This window comes from Lepidochelys olivacea, assembly GCF_965140295.1.
Source record: "Lepidochelys olivacea isolate rLepOli2 genome assembly, chromosome: 10".
Taxonomy (NCBI): Eukaryota; Metazoa; Chordata; order Testudines; family Cheloniidae; genus Lepidochelys; species Lepidochelys olivacea.
In genome coordinates, this window is record NC_140420.1 from 28,304,075 (window position 1) to 28,327,565 (window position 23,491).

General features: G+C 37.6%; 2 protein-coding genes across 22 annotated transcripts in view; one reads left to right on the top strand and one right to left on the bottom strand.

The window, feature by feature from the left end:
- The window catches only part of RBFOX1 (RNA binding fox-1 homolog 1), a 2,420,635-nt gene that overhangs the window by 789,197 nt on the left and 1,607,947 nt on the right, over positions 1 to 23,491 (bottom strand). The window contains exon 1 of one of the 20 annotated variants that reach the window (XM_084641967.1): positions 6,593 to 6,652. The exons of the other annotated variants lie outside the window; for them this stretch is intronic. Within the exon in view, the coding sequence (XP_084498093.1) occupies positions 6,593 to 6,616 (24 nt within the window). The 5' untranslated portion in view covers positions 6,617 to 6,652. Of the gene's footprint in view, positions 1 to 6,592; positions 6,653 to 23,491 lie in introns of those variants that run through there. 20 annotated transcript variants of the gene reach the window in all.
- LOC311527714 (uncharacterized protein) overlaps positions 1 to 23,491 on the top strand; it is a 215,828-nt gene that overhangs the window by 16,310 nt on the left and 176,027 nt on the right. The gene's annotated exons all lie outside the window — the stretch shown is intronic.

Sequence of the window (23,491 nt, forward strand, 5' to 3'; positions counted from 1 at the left end):
AAAATTCAAAAATATATCAGATGCTTTATTAGTGCCACCTCATATCAGACTTCAGTCTCTGACTGTCTTATCAACGCTGGAAGAGGGAAATGATAAACATACAGCTAATGGAAAAGTATTATTCAGTGATTCCGTTCTCTCACAGTTTTTTATGTTATTTATTTACTTATTTGGATTAGATTGTAAGATTTGCTTCACATTGAATATTTTTCCCCAAAAAAATTTGGATTACATTTCTACAGAGAAGGCCTTAATCTGGTTTTGCACAAGTGCAAATAAGGAGCACCACCACTGAAATCAATACTATTACCTCGTATAAAATTGGTGTCTGCCTAGATTCTTATATCACACTTATTTCTATGTTATCTCAGCACCTTGTCTGTGATCAGAATCAAGGCCAGATTATTTTTGGAGGAAATTTATAGCTCTTTTCTGAGAAAACTGAAAATGTGTAAATAACCCTTATATTATTAATATTACAGAGTTTATTAAATGTTTGTGATGTACTATGTCATGAGTTTTATCAAAGCTCTGAAGAATCTTTCAATAGATTTCAGAGCTCTGTACCGTGAAGAAAGAACATATTACTTACACACACACAAACACAATGTAACATCCTAAATACCTCCTGTTGCTGGAGTCAGACTCCATGAGGGCGAGCAGTCAGGGCAACTGCTTTGCAGAAGGCCATGTGCCCTGTGTGAGTTGGGAGAAGATGAGCCCAGGAGCTGGAGCAGGCTGTTGTCCCTAACTCTGAAGCATTTTGCAGCAAATTAGTGATATTGTTACCAGGAAGCATGGGCAATGCTAATTATAGCAAGGGGAAATTGGGAGGGGAAAAATAACTTCTATTTTAATTGTATGCTTTGAATGTTGTTTTGATTTTAGCCCAACTGTTCTATTTAAATTGTCTCAACTAGTCTGAGTCACCAACTCTTCTTTAAATGTTGTGATGGGGAAAGTAACTTGTATTTGTGCTATTCTCCGTTTTGTATTTTCTTGTAACAGGCTTTTCTTTAAATCTATACATTTCACTGAGTGGTTGGTTAATCAGTTAGCTACTGGCTAGCAGTGATTTCAGCAAAGGAAGAGTCTGCATGGATTCCAACTGAAGATTCCCACAAGCAAGTGGAGGGAAGATGTGGTTTTAGACTCAGAAGACTGTATAGATTTGGTGATCAAAGACTAACTGAGACTTAGGTGAGCAAAACCTACTCTTTTGGGAACTTTCAGTTTCTTCTCACTGTATTTCTGTGGGGGCTGAACTGTTCAGATTTTAGTTTGTTTGCTTTATTTATGTTTATATATAACTGTGAAGGTACTGTCTGTGGATTATAAAATAGTCATGTCATGCTGTAAAAATTAGATTTGTTTCTTTATCATAAGATTTTATAAAGTTATTTAACTAAATTCATTTATTTAGTTCCTTTGGGGACTTGAATGTGGGGAGGTTGACCCTGTGCAATCCTTGCTGAAAATCCTTAGAGACTGATCTCTGGTTCTCCAGCTATTCTTCTATGGGAGTTGGGGTTTTTTTTTTAGGCACTGGAGAAGGGCAGTGAAGTGAACTCTAGCCCACCCAAAGGTTACACTTCAGCTTAGCAGGATTTAAAAGTATTAGCTATTTATATGCACAATGAAAACATCAGTTATATTAAGTAGTTCTTCAAGGCACCAGCCAACCACTAAGTGACATGGATTTAAAGGGTCCCAGGGCAGTAGCAGCTGCTGGAGCTCCGGGGCCCTTTAAATCCCCACCAGAGCCCCACCACTGCTACCCCAGGGCTTTAAATTGCCCTCTCGGAAAGCTGATCCTGGTACGGTGCACCGGCTCTTACCAGTACACCATACCGGGGTGTACCGGCTTACTTTCACCTCTGACAGGAGCATAAACCATTGCAGGGTTTTCTTTGGTTTAAGAATTTTGAGATGTTGGTGTTGTCGCTAAAGATTTTGTCCTCCTTATCTCAAATTTCTGATGCTAGGAATTAACATAGTGGATCAGACCAGTGGCCAGCTTAGTCCATGTCTGCTCTCTCTTACGATGGCTAGTACCAGATGCTTCTGAAGAAGGTGCAAGAAACGCCATAGTGGACAACTATGGAATAACCTGTCAGAAGGAAAAGTTTTGTCTTAGGCTGTAATGTAGACGTAGCCTATGTTGGCAAAACTTATGTCACACAGAGGTATGAACATTCCACCTCCCAGAGCAACATAGTTACACCAACATAAGTGAGAGCTTCTCCTGTTGACACAGCTTATGCTATTCACAGATGTGGATTTTTTATGCCAACAGAAGAGATCATAGAATCATAGAACAACAGAGTTGGAAGGGACCTCTGGAAGCCATCTAGTCCAATCCCCTGCCCAGAGCAGGGCCAATCCCATCTAAATCATCCCAGCCAGGGCTTTGTCAAGCCTGTCCTTAAAAACCTCTAAGGAAGGAGATTCCACCACCTCCCTAGGTAACGCATTCCAGTGTTGCACCACCCTCCTAGTGAAAAAGTTTTTCCTAATATCCAACCTAAACCTCCCCCACTGCAACTTGAGACCATTATTCCTTGTCCTGTCATCTTCTACCACTGAGAATAGTCTATATCCATCCTCTTTGGATCCACCTTTCAGGTAGTTGAAAGCAGCTATCAAATCCCCCCTCATTCTTCTCTTCTGTAGACTAAACAATTCCAGTTCTCTCAGCCTCTCCTCATAGATCATGTGTTCCAGACCCCTAATCATTTTTGTTGCCCTTCGCTGGACTCTCTCCAATTTATCCACATCCTTCTTGTAGTGTGGGGCCCAAAACTGGACACAGTACTCCAGATGAGGCCTCACCAGTGTCGAATGGAGGGGAACGATCACGTCCCTCGATCTGCTCGCTATGCCCCTACTTATACACCCCAAAATGCCATTGGCCTTCTTGGCAACAAGGGCACACTGTTGACTCCTATCCAGCTTCTCGTCCACTGTCACCCCTGGGTCCTTCTCTGCAGAACTGCTGCCTAGCCATTTGGTCCCTAGTCTGTAGCGGTGCATTGGATTCTTCTGTCCTAAGTGCAGGACTCTGCACTTGTCCTTGTTGAACCTCATCAGATTTCTTTTGTCCCAATCTTCCAATTTGTCTAGGTCCCTCTGTATCCTATCCCTACCCTCAAGCATATCTACTACTCCTCCCAGTTTAGATCTCTCCCATTGACGTAGAGCGTCTTCACCAGATGCCCTGCAGCAGTACAGCTGTATCCATTCAGCTTCACCGCTGCAGCGCTGTACATGTAGATGTGGCCTTACCTGTCTACACCTGTTTTTTTCTCCTGCTGATAATAGCTCATCTTAACTAATTAGCCTCTCACAGTTTGTATGAGGAAAAGGAGAACTTGTGGCACCTTAGAGACTAACAAATTTATTTGAGCATAAGCTTCCGTGAGCTGTAGCTCAGGAAAGCTTATGCTCAAATAAATTTGTTAGTCTCTAAGGTGCCACAAGTACTCCTTTTCTTTTTGCAGATACAGACTAACATGGCTGCTACTCTGAAACAGTTTGTATGGTAACTTCCAACTTATCTGTATGTGTGTGTGTATACATATATAGGAGTTATATATATATATATATATATCTTACTATATGTTCCATTCTATGCATCTGATGAAGTGAGCTGTAGCTCATGAAAGCTTATGCTCAAATAAATTTGTTAGTCTCTAAGGTGCCACAAGTACTCCTGTTCTTTTTATTTGAGTAATATTATTGATAGAATTGGTCTATTTGTGTAAATAAAGAGTCATCACATGGGCAAGGGTTTCTGATATCCATTCTTTAGTTCATATACTGAGAAAATGTACTTTCCTTCCCTTTATTAACATATTATATTTTATAAACTATTGTTTTCCCCAGTCAAATCGATAGCTTACATTTTCCCTCTAATGTTGAAAGTATACCAATAATATAACTTTTAAAAATAACTGGGAAGGTTTATTATTAAAATCTGCAACATATGTTATTTCTTATTTGGAACATAAACTAGTTATATTACATATATTCAAATGAGCCATACCTAGATATTGATTTTACATGTAATGAAAGTATCAGCAAACTGAGTGATAAAATAAACATGCAAACACTTACTATAAATGATCTAAGAAATAGCATGTACAAAAAAATACCAATAAGTTCAACGTCTTTGACAATATCTTATGAATAAAATAATCAAAATCACAGACCTATCTTTTTTAAGTAAAGGAAGCCCAGGAATGAGCAACAAGATGGCACTAAAAGAATCTAAGTTAAAATAATTTTATTCTAACACTAGGGAAAAATAGTTTTTTTTCTGCACACAAATCCACTTGTTTACTCTAAAGATTTAATCAAAGAGCTATTTTTCCACTTAAAAAGTAACTCCCATCTCTTGAAATCCTTAACAAAATTAATCCACCTTTGCTAATATTTGAAGACATCTCTTCGAGTACATAATAATTCTCTGGGGAATTCCTGTCATAGAAAAACAGGAAGAATGTTCCCTCCTCTGTTAGCATGAGATAATATCTGATTTGATGTGATAAGAGATTTTTTCATGTTGATAAAGCAGAAGTTAGGGTAGCAAAATTAGCAGGAATGTTATCTGTGTTCTCTTGCAGCCTTCTGGGTTAGAATTTCACAGTTTTACTGGGAATGACCAACGTAAACAAACATTTCAACTGGTTAGGAGATCATTCTGAAAGGAATGGAGCAAGTAAATTGTTGTTCAAAAACCTAATATTACAAAACACCTTTTTGTTCATTTCAAGCCCTTTTCTAGGAATAATTTCATGAAGCTATATGGCTTTTATGATCTCTGTGTGATGATTTTACATCAAAACCACACTAAATAAATTAAAGGTAGATTCAGAGGGCCTTCCTGAGACAAACTCATTAAAATTAACAGGAGTTTGCTTGAGTAAGGCCACAAGCATGCAAACACTTATGCACATGAGTAGCCCACTTGAAGTCAACAACACTATTCATGTCAGAAAAGTTAAGACCATGCATAAGTGTTCACAGAATCTAGGCATAAGGACCTACCTCAGAATTTGGCCTAAAAACTATTACTTGGCATTATAGACCCTTCCACTTGGATCCTTTCACTGTTCACGTGTATCTCTTCTCCTCCTACCTCAATAATAAAAAAAGAAACTCAAGATGGAGAATATGAGTCCATTAGAAATACCCAGATGTATACATCTAATAATATAAAAAAGTTTCAATAATACTCTTCTTCCCTGAATGCACTGTTCTGGATTGAAAATCAAAGTCAAGTCCCAATATTGCAAAGCCTCTTTCAAGTGAGCTATCATTCAATAAGATTTTTTTAGTTGTGTAAGGATTACTAATGTGAGTAATGTTACAGGGGCCTTGCCCTTAATAAATTAGCAATAATATTGTAAAGTATTTTCATAAAGGTAGAGGAAATGGTTACCAACTTTCCACTGTATTCATACATACAGAGCAGAATTACTGTGTATCTGAACTAATTTGACAAAGGTTATTTTCATTGACTGTAAATCCTCCACAGTATATTCAAATTACATATAATGAACTTAAGTGATAGCGTAAGCGTCCAGGCCTTTACAGTTATAGAGAGTGCATATTTGTATGAAAATACATGTCTGCTAGTCTCCTTTACAGTAGTTTATCAGATCGATTCAAAATAACTTTTATCTGAATTGGTCTTCCCTTATGCCAATGTGAAGATGGAAGAACTTGATTTGGTGGAATGTTGTCCTAAAAGGAAGATGTATAATGCCAATAAAAAGACATGGAAGAAACTTCAGGATCCCTCATTTTATACATGTCTGCTGTCAAAATAGTGTAGTGAGGACACTTACATCATAGAAAATTCACCACGGGATCAGAGGGGTAGAATATGTCCTTTATATGGAAAGTTAGGATCAAGTCAAATCCCATTCCAAAACTTTGGAGAAGTTCAGATCTGAATACACTTCCAAGATGGTCCCTGTCCTTTATAATGAGTTGAAACTAAACCTTCAAGTGACCACCCTGTACTATGAGGAAAACTGATATCTGGATCCCATTTCAAACTACATAACTTAGGCTCATTTGCATTTATATATTGAATTAAGTACTTAATTTTATAATGGAGAACTGTGTTATTAGTAGATCCTCCTTCAGTTTGAGCTGTAAACTTATCTGAAAACTCAACTGAAAAGAGATGGCCAAATTATATTTATGAAGAACTTATTTCTTGAAGTTTCTTCAACATTTAACATCTTTGACCACATGTTTATGGTCCTTAATAATATAATGGGAAGAAGTGTTTTACATATTCTGTTGGTTTCATGCTTAAAGTTAACCTGAAACATTTCATGATCTACAAATGAAAAATCAGCAGTATTTCATTTCTCTACAAATTATAATGTATCTTTGATAATAACCGAAGTAACCAACCTCCAACAAGACTGAACTGTCAGGTATGATTTGACCACTGCTTAGATATATTCGGTTAGACTCCAAACTCTTAACAAAAATCAAATAGTTACAGAGCACTTTGAGACATTAAAGCCTTGACTTAAGTAGAGCATCTCTATTCAATCTGGAAAACACTTACCTGTATGTTTGACTTCAAACACATGTTCAAGCCTTACTGAAATCATTGGGTCTTGAACCTACAGTTAAAGTTTAAATACATGAGTAAGTGCTTTTCTGAAATGGTACCAAGATCAATCAACTTATTCAAGGCAAATTTGAGGACCAGTCAGTTTAGCTATATTCCCAATAATGAGAATATTTCAAACCACTGAACTATACATTTTTATTGTACTTGAAGTTTGTAGTGTTTGAAACGGGCAAAATCATTCGAAATTGCAATACCATGCCAAAGTGCTGACCATCTTCAGATACATGCAGATTTCATTTTGAGCTGAGGTGAAAGGCATCCTCTCTCAAAACGTGAATTCAAAACCACAATATGACAAGCCATATAGTAGAAAACTTTTCCTTAGCACATATCATCACAACTTGGCTCTACTCAAAAAGTAATTTTGTAAAACTGGTATCTTGTGGTATCATGTTTATTTTTTTCTCCTCAATAATTTCCTTATCAAGTGTGTTCTGCCTGCAAGTTAAAAGATGTTCCTTCTAACTGCCAGTCCAAACTCCACCAAAGATTTTAAAGTCAAGCTGAATTTTTTCCTTCTTGAGCATCAACAGTAATACAGATTCTGAGGGTCAAATTAGGTTCTCTGTGACATGCGTGTAACCTCCTTTTCATCACCCTGCTCCAAAGGTTCCTAAACTGTGGGTTTCAACCCAAAATGGGGGTACACCATAAGCTGATGAAGTTGCAGGTCCAATGGGTCAGATTCGGCCCATGAGACAATGCCGTCTGCCCCTATGTTCAGGCCTGCTCCATAAATGCCGCACCAGGAAGTCACCATTCTGATCTACAAAATGGCAGCCCCCTATTGGTGGGACCTCACATATAGGATGTGTGAATGGTCATGTTGTGCAGAGGCTGCCATAGATCAGAATGGCAGCATCTGGCAGTGTGACATGTGAGGTCACGTTGTATGTGAGGCATTTGTGGAGCAGGTTCCACCCCGTTGGCTGTGCGGAGACCAATCTGGCCATTTGCTGTACAAGTATCCAGCTGAGGGATCTCAAATTCATAAGTTTTATCTTAGGACAGCAACCTCATCATCAGAGCAACCTCTCTGCTCGAGCTGGGATAGGAGCCTGTGCTAGCCTTTTTTGAAACAGGAATCTGCAGTGACTTTTAAGTGCCTTAAGGCAGGGCCCATATTTTCTTTTATGCCACCCTGAGTATCTAATTGGCACTCAAGGATAAAGAACCATTTTAAGTCATTGTATCTGTGCTGCACTAGTATCACCACACACGGCCTTCCTAAGTCCTGGCCTCATTTGCTCAATGGTGAATACATCTTTCTGATTTGTGATAAGAGGCAAAATTGACTCATTTTTACATAAAGTATCTGCTTCAACCTCCAGCACTGAGTCTAGTCAACTCATTATATGATTCACAGAGAACAACTGCCATCTAAAGCTCTGCAGAACTTCCTAAGTGAAGTTCTGCAGCGAGCCTCCTCTACTGTGAATTACATCAGGACTCAGCCACTCCATGTACATCTATTTACAAAACTGTCTGAAGAAATATGGTCAGATCATGATGAGTTGTTCCACCCTGAAGCTCGTTACTCTTGCATGGAAAAGTACTGGGACGACTTTTTGAAGCAATGTCTCTATGAAATGGAGAGCAAAAAGAGTGAATTCGTTGTTTTTTATGTGACCAAAGGAAGATGTGCCTTTTTGCTTAGGTCACAGACAGATATGGGAAACTGAATGAATTGAATACAGTTCTGCAAGGAAACAACACTTTCATTCTTCAGCTGAGGGATCGAATCACTGGATTCAGGAAGAATTGTTTTCTGGAAGAATAATCTATTGAAGACGAACTGTGAATCATTCTCAATGCTTTCTAAATTCCTGACAGACAATGAAATTATTCAGCTGTCCAAACAGGTGATGGCTGAGCGTCTCAGCCAGTTGGAGGAACAGTTTGCATCCTTCTTCGCCAACTTGGACATGATGAAGTATGATTGGGTATGATCAATACAAGCCTGATGCCATGGATTTGCCAGTAGCTGAAATCAAACAGCTCATTGAAATATCGTGTTATCAATTCTTATGAGGAATATTTCATATTCCTCATAAGCCCAACTTTCTCTCCTAGAGTTCTGGTTTAATGTCAGGAAAGAATATCCCGCACTCACAACACCGTGCCTTGAAACGGTTTCACATATTTGTATAAAGCTGGACTCAGCACACTTGTGTCTATCACCTCTCGGTATCAATCTACCATTTATGTCACATCAGAGATTAGAAGTGTAATTTCTACCATACGGTCACACTTCAAGAACCTGTGTCACAACCTGGAAGCCCATGTGTCTCACAGAGAATTAAATAACATACTTAATGTGTAAAATCCTTGGATTCCTTGGTCACTATGTTGGTTTGATGCTGTCTGGTGCCATAGGAAACAATAAGTCTCAAAGTGGGGTCTCACAGGCAAACAATTTGGGAATCCCTATGTCTCACTCAGTGAAACCTTTGCAGTCTCATTTCCTTCAGTGGGTTTGCATAGGTGTAATACATTGGACCAATGGCTGGCAGCTGAAGCCAGACAAATTCAAATTAGAAATAAGACAACTTTTAGCAGTGAGGGTGATTAACCTTTAGAACAAACTACCAAGGAAAGTGGTGGATTGTCAATGTCTTCAAATCAAGATACGTTTCTAGAAGATATCCTTTAGCCAAACAGAAATGATTGAGCTCAGTACAGAAGTCCTTGGGTAAAATTTAATACACTGTGATATACAGGAGGTCAGATAAAATTATCTAAGGGTCTGTTGTTAAACTCTTTGACTTTTTGAACTTTTTAAATAATTGTGTTGATGCTGCACAAGAAGAAAAACAATTCAGCTCACTCACTGAGTGCTACATTAGCTCTGCCCAGCTAATAAAAGTAAAACACTACTTAAAACCAATTTAAGTATTTTTTCTCACTGAACAGCAGATACAATTCTGAACACACCTTCTCCAACCAAATACACACCTTCTCCCTCCATCACTCAAGAAAAACAAAACAAAATCAAGTTGTGGAATCAAACTATCATTCTTAAATAGTTAATTTTTATATCATTCACAAATCAATGTGAGATAAAGCTAAGCCTTTACAATATATGTTAACTATGATTTGAGTTCTGTTCCCTCCCCCCAATTGCACTCACAAATAGATTTCTATCAAAATAATAGCTTCCTTATTGTATTCTCATTGCCATATGACAGTTTGTAATGTAAGTTCCATCATCTGGTTTATCGACAATCTCTGGCACACAAATGCCATGGAAAGAAAGAGTAGCATAAATGTGTAGGCAGACTACATCAAATCTCTTTGGGACAGGTATAATGGTCTTCCTGTGAGTTTGTCTGGCGTCCAGTAAAATGGCACTGTACCCTGATTGGGGCCTCTGAGCTCTATAGTAATAGAAATACTGAATAATGGTGATAATTAATAGCAATTTATTACATATTTTACAAGCATAGAAAAGCTATCTGTAATTATCAGAGGTAAGGTAAACAGAGGCTCGTTTTGATTTTTTTTTCATTTTCAAGATGCATGTTTTTTCCCCAGAGAGCCCTGCCCCGCATTGTAAATGAAGATGCCCAAGAGAGTTGCTAAGCTGAATCTGAATTCAGTTCATGTGTGTAGACACAAGAGGCCCTTTGCCCTCATGTTAAAGACCTACAGAATGTAGTAAGGATGAAACCAATTGAGGTTTATAGACATTATTTCTGATTGACTCGGACAGATAAAATGAATTCAAAGACCTTATTTCTTCTTAATTATTTGAATTACGGTATTGCCTACAAGTTCCAGTCAAAGACAAAGATACCATCATGTGGTTGCTGTTCCAACACAGAACAAAAAGATGGTCCCTGCCCCAAGTACTTTACAATCTAAGTAATCTAAACACTATATCAGCATACAGTAATAATGGCAACAGGCAATCAATAAAACCCCCTCTCCCCGTTTTTATCCACAGATAATATAAACAAAAGAAGCATAGTTGTAGCCATGTTGGTCCCAAGAAATTAGAGAGACAAGGTGGGTTAGGTAATATCTTTTGTTGGACCAACTTTTGGTGATGACAAAGACTATTTGTTTCAGTTTGCATTTAGCTGCGACACTCAGGGCATGGTACACTTGCAGATGTAGAGTGCTTTGAGTTAAACCAGCCTTCATAGAGTGCAGTAGGGAAAACACTGCAGTCTGTCCACACTAACAGCTTCAAGTACACTGGTGTGGCCACATTTGCGGCACTTGCAGCGGCATTGGGAGTGGTGCATTATGGGCAGCTATCCCAGCATGCAAGTAGCTGCAACGTGTTTTTCAAATGGGCGGGAGTGTGACAGGGAGTGTGTTGTGTGTATGTGGGGGGAAAGAGAGTGGGTTTTGGGGAGGCAGAGAGCATGTCAGCATGCTGTCTTGTAAGTTCAGTCAGCAGCAAACCCCCCTCGCCCGCCCACCCACCTCTCTCTCTCACACACACACACAGCATTCCACACTAATAGTTGCTTTGTCTCGGAGGAGATAAGCAGCCGGCTGTCAGAAACGGAGCTTTCAAAGGGCATATCCGCATTCCTACAGCTGATTCCAAACAATGACAAGAGTGGCCACTTGACTTAAGGGGATTATGGGACATTTCCAGAGGCTGATCAGAGCACAGTAATGCAACACCTTGTTCACACTGGTACCGCGGCGCTCCAGAGGGTGCGCAGCAAACATTATTCCACTCACTGAGGTGGAGTACCAGCAGTGCTGTAGCCGCGGAGTCAGAGCGCTCTACGTGCCTTGCCAATGTGGAAGGGTAGTGAGCTAGTGCACCCAAGGCTCCTTTATTGCGCTGTAACTCGCAAGTGTAGCCAAGCCCCTAAACTACATTTCCCAGACTTGAAGAAGAGCTGTGTGATACTCAAAAGCTTGCCTCTCACCAACAGAAGTTCATCCAGCAAAAGATATTACCTCACCCACCTTGTCTCTCTAACAAACAAAAGAATGCAGATGGGAATAAATGGATCGGCTTAGATGAAATCAGTCTTTGGGTTCTAATGTTCTAAATCAACTACTTGAGTTCCACTCTCTCTCACTTTTTACTGTAAAGCTGCCTGCAGTAATTTGAGAGCACCTACCTCGGGGCAGACTGTGAAGAACAAGGGCACAAATCCCAAATTGGTTGTGAATTCTAAGATTTCACCAACCAATTATCAAGTTTAAACTCAGGTACTATAACAACCTAAACATGGAATCAAAGACTATCCCTTGGGTACTCTGATCTATCTTTCCACCCCAGTGAGCATACCTTTGTGACTGATGGTCTCTTACACCAAGCATCACAGCAATATTCAGGTTACTTCCTGTCTCAAAGGAGAAGTCACTTACCCCAGGTCAATTGCACCTTAGATCTCACAGCAAACACAATTCTTATAGCCAATCCTATAATAAACTATATAAAGATTTATTACATAGGAAAAGGAAACAAGACTAATTTACAAGGTTAAAGAAAGTAAACATATATGCACAAATGAGTAAGAATCTTATGTTTCTAAAATTAATAGAAGCTTCTGTAATAAGCAAGCTCTATGTGACTTTTAAGGCTAACCCCAGCTAAGCAGTGGGATCTCTCGCTTATGTCGAGTAAACTTTGTCACCAAGAGTCCCAGCAGCATAGACATAAACAGTTCCTTCTCTTTGGGGGTTTTATCCCCCTCCTCCTCTGTGCTCTGAGCTGCAAACTCAGATGATGAGAGGAATCCACTTGCATGACACACATCCATGAGAGGAAGAGCAGAACAACAAAGTATTTTGTTCTCTTTAACATGCCACTGCAGTCTGACGGGTTTTGATAGACTTTTACTATTGGGCAGGATGTAACATCTTCTATTGGAGATCAGCACTTTACCACAGTTAATGTCTTTCTTCTGTCTGGTGATTTACGCAATCACTGAGGCTTAAATATTACTTTACAATCTGGGATGCAGATGTAAGTGAGAATAATGCATGCGACAACTCACAAGTATTTACAAGACTAAACGCTAAACACATTTTGTATAATTTTAATAACTATTTTAACAATACTAACACACAGGTGAGTCATACAAATTCCAGCTATGTATTTGTCAGCGTCCAGTTAAGACACAGTGAGCTTGGCATGAGCTGGTACCTGGTCTCCCAGCATCACATTTACCACTATCAGAAGCACTCATTTGATATATATACACACTACTAATCTTTCTATTCCTCATTCATTGTCTTATATTTGTTGAATCTGAGCTTACATTGGAAAGGAGGATGATTTGTCAGTGAGAAATACAAACAGGAAATGGCTATTTGCAGGCTTTCAAGCACTGGCAAGTTATCATATCAATGAAATGATAGGAAATGACAAAATGTGCCAAATAGACACGTAATTGCTTATGATTTATTAGGTTTTATCAGAAAGTCTGTCATTAAGTGTTATGAATTTATCATCATGAACTACTAATCTGATAAATCAGATGCATTATGCAAAAATAAAAGGGTAGGGGAGAAGCTAATGTAGATAAATTGCATAACTCTGAAATCCTTTAGTTTTGAAGTCTACTGCATTACATCCTGGTTTTGGTAGAAGTGATGTGTGAAACTGTGAAGCAAAAATATTGGCTTTATTTTATGTAACTTAATAACCATTGATAGGCTGCATGATATCAAAGGAGAATTTCCCCTCAAAGTCCCATAGTCAAAGGATTTTTAATTGGAATTATTTGTATGCATCAAGATTCAAAAGGAGACTGTACCCCTAAAAAGCAGCTTTATTCCTGTTAATGTATAATGCACATTGTAGCATATGTACCAAGTGTGCCAAACTGCAGTTTAGCTTCTTTACCAAGAGCTTATCAGCATTTGTAATTTAGTTGCTTAGTGTCAACAAGCGATCGGAACACAAGAAGCCTCCAGTTGTGTCAAAATGTTACAGAAGAAACAATATCAGACCAAAAAGGGAACCAAGATGTACCCTGAAACATTTGGAGAGAATAAGGATTAAAAACAAAAACAAAAACAACCCGAGGGGAACATAGGGGACAAATATTTTAACAAGAAATAAAAAGTTGTCTTTTTTACTTAAATGCAAAAATGTACAGTGTTATACATGTCTACCTGATGATTGTTTACCTACAGTATCCATTCAATTTGTAGGTGGTATTTCTATCAATTGCAAATATCTACCCGACATCGAAAATATTAAGCATTTTTCATTCCCAGGAATAATTCTTAAAAAACTCCCATCTTCTGCAGGGCTTCCTTTTATACTTTGGAAGAAAAACAAAGAGCAGAGGGTGATAATACTGATTAAGACTGATTAAGCCAAGCAATGGGATGAAACAGCTGACTAGCGAATGAGAGCAGTATTCTAACTTCTGATGGCATATGTAAATAATCAAACATAAAAGTTAAAATTATGCAACAATTGAATCCAGTGTACAAAATAGTGATTTGAATCTTCAGAAGCTTTATAGAGAAGTGGAAGAAAGGTATCTGAATATTTGTATAACATCAAACAAAACAAAAGCAAACAAAAAAACCACCTCTGCCTTTCCCACTATCTGCTTCGGTTTCTATGTACCCACCATCACCCTATTATCTGTGTGCCTCACATATATTAATGGATTCCTTCTCATAATGCCTCTCCTGTGAGGGAGGGGTGTATCACTAAGCCCATCTCACAAATGCAGAAATGTGGCAAAGAAAACCACACAGTTTTATTTCCCGAGGTGCTGATCATGCACAACTGAATAACAAATGGGAGATGTGTGCTGAGCAGTGCTGAGGGTAAAAAAAGAAAGGCCTCAAATCACACAGGAATTCTGTATTATAAGCGAGAATTAATCTCAGACCTTGTGTTCCACTTCAGTGTCTTAACCAAAGGAATCTTGCCAGTCTTTTTCATTTCCCTTTCTTGCCTTATTTTATTAGATTTTTCCCTGTAATAACTGCTTGTATTTGGATAGCAAATCAAACCCCTTAAAGCTTTTGAATTCAAAGAACGTTTATATTTTCATTTCTCTCTTATAATTCTGTGAAGTGCTCTCTGACTGGTACGTAAATAAATGTGCATGCCACACACCCAGTCCCACATTTGCCTATATTCTGAATCTCAATATCTGCAATTAGTCTACAATTACTACTGTTCACATACAGGTAGGATTTCTGTGTATTTATTTTACAAGTTTCTGTGCAAACACTGTGTGTAAGTGCACATACATATATAGTACCAATAATAAACATGGTGATTTCTGTTGGTCTCAAGTAATGTGCTCTACTATGTGTGTACAGTTTGTTTATCTTGATGACTCTAAGAGCCTCATTATGCTTTTGGAGACCAGATAAGTACTACTATGTTGACTAGAGAAAGCACTAGCAGAGTGAACCCCCCCCGCCCCCCGATTTATTCCTACTTTGTTTTATATAGCAGCAAATTACCTCAGCACTAAGTAACGTTTACAAATGAGTAAAAGAAACCCCCTAAAACATACCTTTAAAAGAGCAGTAGAAAACAAAATCATTTTAAAACACAATTAAAAACAAATTCGCTTTGTGACAAAAACAGGTAATTCATTTTACTATTAGAAATGCAATAGAAGAAATCTCTACCATATTACTATTAATAAATATTTATGTATCTTCATCTAGAGATTGGAACTGGAAGAGGAAAGGAAACAGCAGAAAAATTATACATGGGACTGTTGCTAAATTCAGAAATCATGAACACATTAAGGGCTTGGTTCCTAAAGTAATTAATATGAGTCTTTAAATTTACAGGCAAATAGGCTAAGGACACTAGATATAAGCACTATGGCAATGCTTCTTTGCAAGACAGAAAACCCTATTAGTTAAATCCTGAATTATCATCTTTATTTCATAGCGCCCAAATTTATGCTAGATATCTAAATAATCTAAATAATCCAGGATAAAAAGGTACTATTCTGACTATAAAATTAACATTTAGGACTCAGAGCCTGCAGACAGTTCCTCAGGCATAAATTTTAAGTTATCCTTAATTACCTCAGTGGGACTACTGAGGTGTTTATAGGTAAGCATTTGAGTAAGTGTGTGCAGGATTGGGGCATAATTTCAGAGATGACAACAAAAATAGTGAACAAAATATGCTGTGGATGGAGAGGAAAGCCAAGCATACTGCAATAAAGATTATATGGTTACCCAGTTACAACGTATGTGTAGATTGGTGGAACATTCTTTATTATTTCATTTTACAAATGTGTATATATATATCTATATATATATATATATATATCTATATCTATATATATATATATCTATCTGTCTGTGTGGCGGGTGCACGCATTAATATTGCATACACAGAAACACATTAGGAGTGAGTGAACTATAAACTGTTGACTCGCTTCTTGAGTGTCTTAGCTCTTAAGAAGTGGGCTTTAAGGAGAGTGACATGGACTAGCAGACCAGTTCTAGGTGGACATCCCATGTACAGAATGTAGAGTGGGAAAAGGAACTTGTGACATTTGACAGAGAAATGAAATAAATCTAAGGTTTTTCTTTTTAAAGCATTTGGTAGCCAACCCAAGATAAGATAAGGAAATTTGATAAACAAAACTCCACCCACAATATCCCAAATGAACCCAGTGAAACAACCAAAAGGACAGAAGAGAAAGATGGACTAATGCATCGGCTGCACCTTTCCACTGCAGGAAAGGAGAAGTGACGAGTCCAATCCTACATCTAAGTGTAATGTTTTATGCTTCTAATGCAAAATTTATTTATACTCTAATTAAAAGTATTACTGTTTTCAGGATCTATTAGTCACTCCTGTTGTTTTTTTTTTTTTCGTATTTACTTTTCTTCAGGAACATATTTAATTTCTAAAACCCAACCAATATTCCTTTCCCAATATGTACTTTTAAATGTCTAACTCGGAATACTAAAACTATAGATGATGCCATATTAACAAGTCTTTCTTTTTACTTTTCCTAAGAATGTGTATCTCCTGACGCTGAGTCTCCTTTTCCATTTCCGATTGCCAAATTTTCTCCATCAAACAGTACACATAATCAGCAGTCAGTATAAATTTTTATAGCAATGCCTTTTGCCAGTATTATTTTTCTGTCAAGAGAAATTTGAATTTGGTCCAAGGAAGTGTAGGTACTTGATTTCCAGCAAACATGGAATAAACAAACAGCCAACCAATCTACCCCTACCCCCAAAATAGAGCAAATGCTGATATTCAACAAGGTTACTACTTGTGAATGACATGATAATCAGCTCCTTTTGCTCAGTAGTTCTAATACTTGCATTGATATGGAAGCTAAGATTAGTTTAAATACAATTTGATGCTTAAATTCTATTCAGCATCTAGCTCCTCCGCATTTCAAGCTCATAAAAGTAACTGAAATTGTGGAGAGACAAAGGCATCAATAGTAAGATGCACTTTGGCATAATCAACAATAACACTACAAAGCACACTGTAATGGAGAGTATATAAAAACTGGAATAAAGTTAAATCTAATTTTATGTTGGTGAATAGTAACATTAACAAGCTCTAATCCCCCACATATAACATAAACAGGGTGCATATATTTCTTCTAAAAGACAAAAGGATGCCACTAGCCACGATCATATGTATCTTTCAAATTACATATGCATAAAAGCAGAGCCTTGTTTGTGCCCTAATCAATATTTTTACATCATGGAAAGGATTCAGAAGGGTATAATAAAAATTCTACCACTTCATACCTGTATGATGCAAGAACTAATGTGATTAATTGTACTGAATGTGTGTTCACACGTATGTATGTAAATAAATGGTGCAAGTTACTGCCATTGCATGTCTGCTGTCCGTAATGCTTTCTGCGCTCACATCAATGATTGTCTTGGACTGCAGTTCTGCTAGGCATTACAAATATCCTTCATGTAACTGGGTGCTGTCTTTCTGTGTGCTAGTGTGAACAGGACAAAGAGGATACACTGATTTTTAAAGGGAATCAGAAGGTAGGTTTTTAAAAGGTAAATTAAGGCTCCCACAAAACTGTGACTAAATATATATCACATTGAGTATATATTATCACTCACACAGATTGTATACACACAGAGACCGTATACATTTTTGAAAGTTAACATATAAAACAAATATACATATAACTGCCTGCGTTATTCATGCACATATATCCTCATCTTCATTGTTACCCCACAGTAAGACATTCAAAATACATTATACTTAAGGATATCTGAGGAAAATGATTATTTTTAGTATTTCTTGTAGAAGGGGATATTTTTCTGATTTTAGGTGTTTATTTTTATACAGATTATAACTCGTTTTAGAAATAAAAACAATAGTTTTACTTTTTTCTCATATTTTATTACTACTTGTTATTGAACAGTTTTGAAAAAAAAAATGTAAGGTGCTTTTTTAAAAAAAAAAATCTTAGCTAAAAATCTCTCCTCAAAGGGATTTAATGAGGATTCACTTGTTTAAACCTAAACTGAAAACCTTAATTATTTCCCACAATTTAATCACACCACCACATACACAGAGCAATTACAGTCAGAGCTAATCATTTCACACCTTACAAGCAATTAGCTAATAGGAGAACCACAGTTTGGGAGTAGGAGCTAATGCAGAAGGCAGGTTAGATTTACAAAATAAACTCTTTTAAAAATCTTTGAGCCTTTAAAATCACATTGATCTGCTAGAAAAAACACTGATTGAAAACTTAACTTAAAAGGGTCATTTCTGTTATGTTAGCCATCTCATATGTGTTCCTTAACTTTATTTGACCCAAATGGGGAAAAATAGGATCCTGATGCTTAATGCAAAATAAGCAGATCTAAACACAAAATGTGATAGGCTCATTAGTTCAGTATTTGACAGATTGCTAAACGGTAACTCAGAATGAAGAGCTGAAAATATTCCATAATTAATTACCAAAACATGCACTGCCTGAACTGGAGCCTGGGAAAGAAGTGCTGACAGAACAAAATTTGCATTCCACTGCCTCTCCCGCCTTTCCCAATTTACAGGAGAATAGGAAATCATGAACAATTGATACACTCTGTTAGCTTCTATCATGGAGAGTGAGCTCACATGTAGCCTTAGGGGTATCTCATACAGTTTATCACCGAAAATAAAAGGTAATGTTCTTGGCAAAGAGCTGGGGGGATTAAATTGGGGAGGTTTGAAGCAGCCTTGAATTGTAGTCAATAAAAAAAGAACCAAACAGTAATTTTGTAATTTAAGTGTACTGGTTATGCCCAATGAGTCAGACACTTGTGAAATAAACCATGTAAATAGAAAAATGGCTTAACTCGTTCTCTCCGCAGTTTCAGTGTATTTCCTCCCCCTTCCTCCATTCTTGTGTTTGGCTTCTTTGTTTCAGTAAAATAATGTGGTTATTTTCTCCAGTTAATTCTCCTGAGACAACTCATCAGTAAACGAGAAAGCTTTCCTTTCTGGGATAGCTCTTTTCTTAATTTGTTTTGTTTTGTGGACAAGAATGACAGAACCAGCAAAGTTTGCAATGCTAAATGTTTCAAGACTGCTCCAAGTACATTGAGTTGGTCACTCAGTGCTGAGTGCAGCCCCTGCTAGAAACCCAGGTTCAAGGAGACTCACTTTTTTGTCTATACACAACTCCCTGTCCTCCTGGCCTAGAGCTCTATTGTGCCAGTAAGGCAAAGCTCCTGAATCAAACACAGTGCCTGACAGAGCGACAGGGTGCACAGGCCAGCTCTGGCAGAGGGTATAGTGCCCACTCTCCTTTATATCTGACCAGCTTTGCAGAGGTGAAGTGTTGCCCCTTTGGTGCAACGAGTTCCAGCAGCAGCAGTGCACCTCTTGCATTGCAAGCACAGGAATGGCGATTGCTAATGGCAACCATACAGGTGCACATGGAGGAGAAATAGCATTTTTCCCCTCTCACTCCTCCGGAGCAATGCAGAATCTTGCCCAATAGCTCCAAATGGAGGGTAAAACCATGACTCTGAGATACAGAATGTTCCAATGGGCCGTGCTGAGGCAACAAGCCACCTTCTGTTCTGCAATCCAACCAAGTGTCATATATGCAGTTGCTGATGGAAAGGAAGGAAGTGAGGAGGAAAGGGCAGCAAAACCATCAACTGAAAGTCCAAGCAGAGCAACCCAACTAGGCATGTATTCTAATTTCCTTCCTAAAGAAAATGTGAGCATAGTTACAGGCCATAATCAAGAAGCAAAAGCTGCTACACTCTCTAAGTACCTGAATGAATAATTTGCCAGCCACTATTTAACTAACATTTTTACAATTAAAATGGAAATAATTCAATTTCCCATAATGTTACTAAACAGGGTATAGATCAACTAATTCCTTAATTATAACTGTTTTATGATTTCTTCGATTACTAAAGCATGAAATGTATTCTAAGTAATTTTGAATCAGAGAAAAACTAAATTATTTTTTTCACAAATGAATCCTTATAATTACTTCACAGCTGTAAATTATTCAGATTATCATTTTACTGATTAAATAAGATTATATCCACATTCAGCCTTATTCTGAAAATTACAGAAATATTTATACTGCAAAACCACATTAATAGCCCTTGCTTCATCATTGGTTGGGTTGAAGAATTTGTTCTTATGCACTTCGTTTTTGGCAGTTTATTGGGAACAGCAACTTCTTTGGTGAACAACAAATTCTGACCTTTTTAAGAAAGAAAAACCCTATTTGAAGAGATACTAATCACTACTTTAAACACAAAATGCAATCAATATTACTTTAAAGGGTGAGAGTTTTCAAAATCTCAAGTTTTCTCATATTCCCAATTTTTATCATTGACTTCAATAGGAGCAGAAGTATGCCAACATCAAATGCTTGTGAAAACCCTACCCTAAATGCATTAGGGCTTGTCTACATGGCGCCTTAGCGCAGCAAGCCAGGGTGCAACTCTACAGTGCAGTAGCCTGCTGTGCACTAAGACACCATGTGAACCCTGCTACTGCACACTAAAAGATTCATAGTGCACTTGGACATTGGAAACAGCAGTACAGTACAATACAGTTTTGCATCTCACATTGCCTCTAAGCTGTTGAGGGTAAAATTTTCAAAGGCAGCTAAGTGATGTAAGAACCTAATTCCTATTTTCAAAATGACTTAACACTTAGAATCCTAAGTCCTGTTGATTTTCAAGGGGACTTAGGCTCCCAATGCCTAAATTACCTTTCAAAATGGGACGTGGATGCTTTGAAAATTATACTCCAAGTGTCCATGTCATAAAAAAACTGCTATTAATATAGGGTGACCCGACAGCAAGTGTGAAAAATCAGGACAGGAGGTGGGGGTAATAGGAGCCTATACAAGAAAAAGACCCAAAAATTGGGACTATAAAATCGGGACTATAAAATTCCTATAAAATCGGGATATCTGGTCACCCTATATTAATACTCAGTTTTGTTCATTTGTTATATTGTTGCTATTCTCAGCAGATAGCCTAGTGATTGAATAGGAATCAAAAATCAACTCCCTTCCTGTTTCTGAAGGTAGTCCCATTTAGGTCAGGATTGAATTATCTTGTCATGGCTGTGAGTGAAAACCTTGCACTGAACTTCATGTGCTCTACCTGTTATATGAATTAACAGGGTATTGTAAATTCCTGAGCTGGAAACTTGTCATTTTTCATAAGCACTTAAAAGAAGACCATCACCAAAAATACAAGAGAAATCAGATTTTTTTTTTAAAAAAAGTGAGTAATTAACATTTTAAAGGAAATTGCCCATAGCCTGACATTTTGATGATGTAAAATAGAACTTTATCATGAGACTCATGACAAAACCATGAGAGCTGGCAACACTTAATTATTGCTTTCCTTAAAGCCCCAGCTCCTGGAGTCAAGTGGATATGTCATGATTTCAGCCTTCATTCTTAAAGAAAAAGTAAGTGTCTAGCCCTCGTGGCTGTGGAGAAAACTTCAAACTGTGACCCCAGTGCACCTTAAAGGCTCAAAAAGCAGAAGACAAATAGAAATAAAACCAAATCTGTTATTTTTACATAATCTCATAATTTTAAAGCCAGTCCCATGATTTCTGGTGAGCCTGACTCAGGATTTTTTTTAACATTTGGGGTTGGCAATACTGATTTAACGAACATTATTCTTAATTAATAGTGCTACCAGGTCCAGCGAGAATAGTTCATCTGTTTTCAGTATTGTTACTTGAGCAACAAACAAATTCTGGCATATAATGCTCTTCACTTTAAGAACAAAAAAACAGTCAGAATAACAAGTATCAAAATTTGGTGTTTGGCTAATGAAGTTTTCTGAATGCTATGTGATTGTGACCATCAATAATTAGCTCCCTTGTCATTAAGCTATGAGATAACATAAAATAAGGCCTTCTTTAAAATAAGCATAAGATCTAATAACTGCTCCGCAAGGAGTTGGTGGGTCTGCTGTTTATAGCAGAATACTGGAACAAATAAAATCTTAATATCTATATACAGGGGGTCTGTTGTATGAAGTAGAGTGGAGCAATCTAAATGAAATTGTGCAACTGCCTTAGTTTAAAATAAACAAGGATTTTCTACTGAGAGCTCTGAACAGCTGCATGAGATTTTCCTTACGCCAAAAGGAATATTCATTGCTTTCAAGGAGCAACAAATTATGTTTATAGGTAGCACTAGGATGCTAGTCATCTAATACGTGGGTAGGTTAACTATTTACAATCCTACTTACTCATAATCATCCTCCAACAGAGTGGAGGAAAAGAATACTCCTCCAGATATTTCATTCAGTGGGATCAATATGAGTACCCTAGTTCAGTGCATGATAAAGACATTTTCCAAAAGACTCCGTTCTCAAAGACAAGAGGTTAAACTTCAGAATGAAAAATGATGTGGCTTCACTATGAGCCACCAATAGAGATTTACACAAATACATTCAAACATCAAAATCACAAATCAATTCAGTCAAATAATCTTAATGCCTAAGGCACATGTGTAGTGAGCCTGCATCAAGTTCATAGCTCCATTTCCTCAGACTCCACCTGCCATATTACTAGGAGAGCACAGCACATTGAGCAGAGGAGTCTGGCTCCACCCCCATCCCACACAGACTCAACCTTAAGGTTTACTCACTATTAATTTATCACCGTAAGGATATCAAGGTTTGGCTTTTGAGTGTTCGACAAGAGTCGAGACTGAGGAACGGTGGGACTGGAAGGCTGATATTGCTACTTATTGGGCTATAACCATCCTGTGGATTAAGAAATTCCATTTACCATGCTCTTCATCCTATCCTTAGTCTCATTACCAGATGCTTGCTACATTGATGCATGAAATCCACATATCTGTCCATAATGGTTTTCATCTATCTATGTCATTTCAAATTTTATGTCCTCTTCCTCTGTGCTGATTAGCCCCTTGGCCCCTTCCAGTTTTGTATCCTCAGCAAATGTCATCACTTTCAAATAAGTCCCTTCTCCTCAAGGTCATTGATATGCAAACTGAACAAAATTTGTCCCTGATACCTGTTCTTGTAGCATTCCACTACTCTCTGATTCAACAATCAAGATATAGAGTGTGGGAAAGAAGAAAGGATATTACATGCCACCGCGTAGACACATAATTCAGATAAAATAAGGGAAAAAAGGCAATATGAAAGAGAAATGAAGGACTGTAATACCCGATTACTATATCATGCAAGAGAAAGAAGTGTGACATATGTGAGAGAGAAGTAGCACAATATGAGAGGCATCAATATGATGTGGAAATTTTTGAGACCTTTGGTCTCATGAATCATGCATAAAAGAACTAGTTGAGACTCTATGGACTGACAACTACCAAATAACATTTCATGAATGGTAATGTTATCAGAGACCCAGGAAAG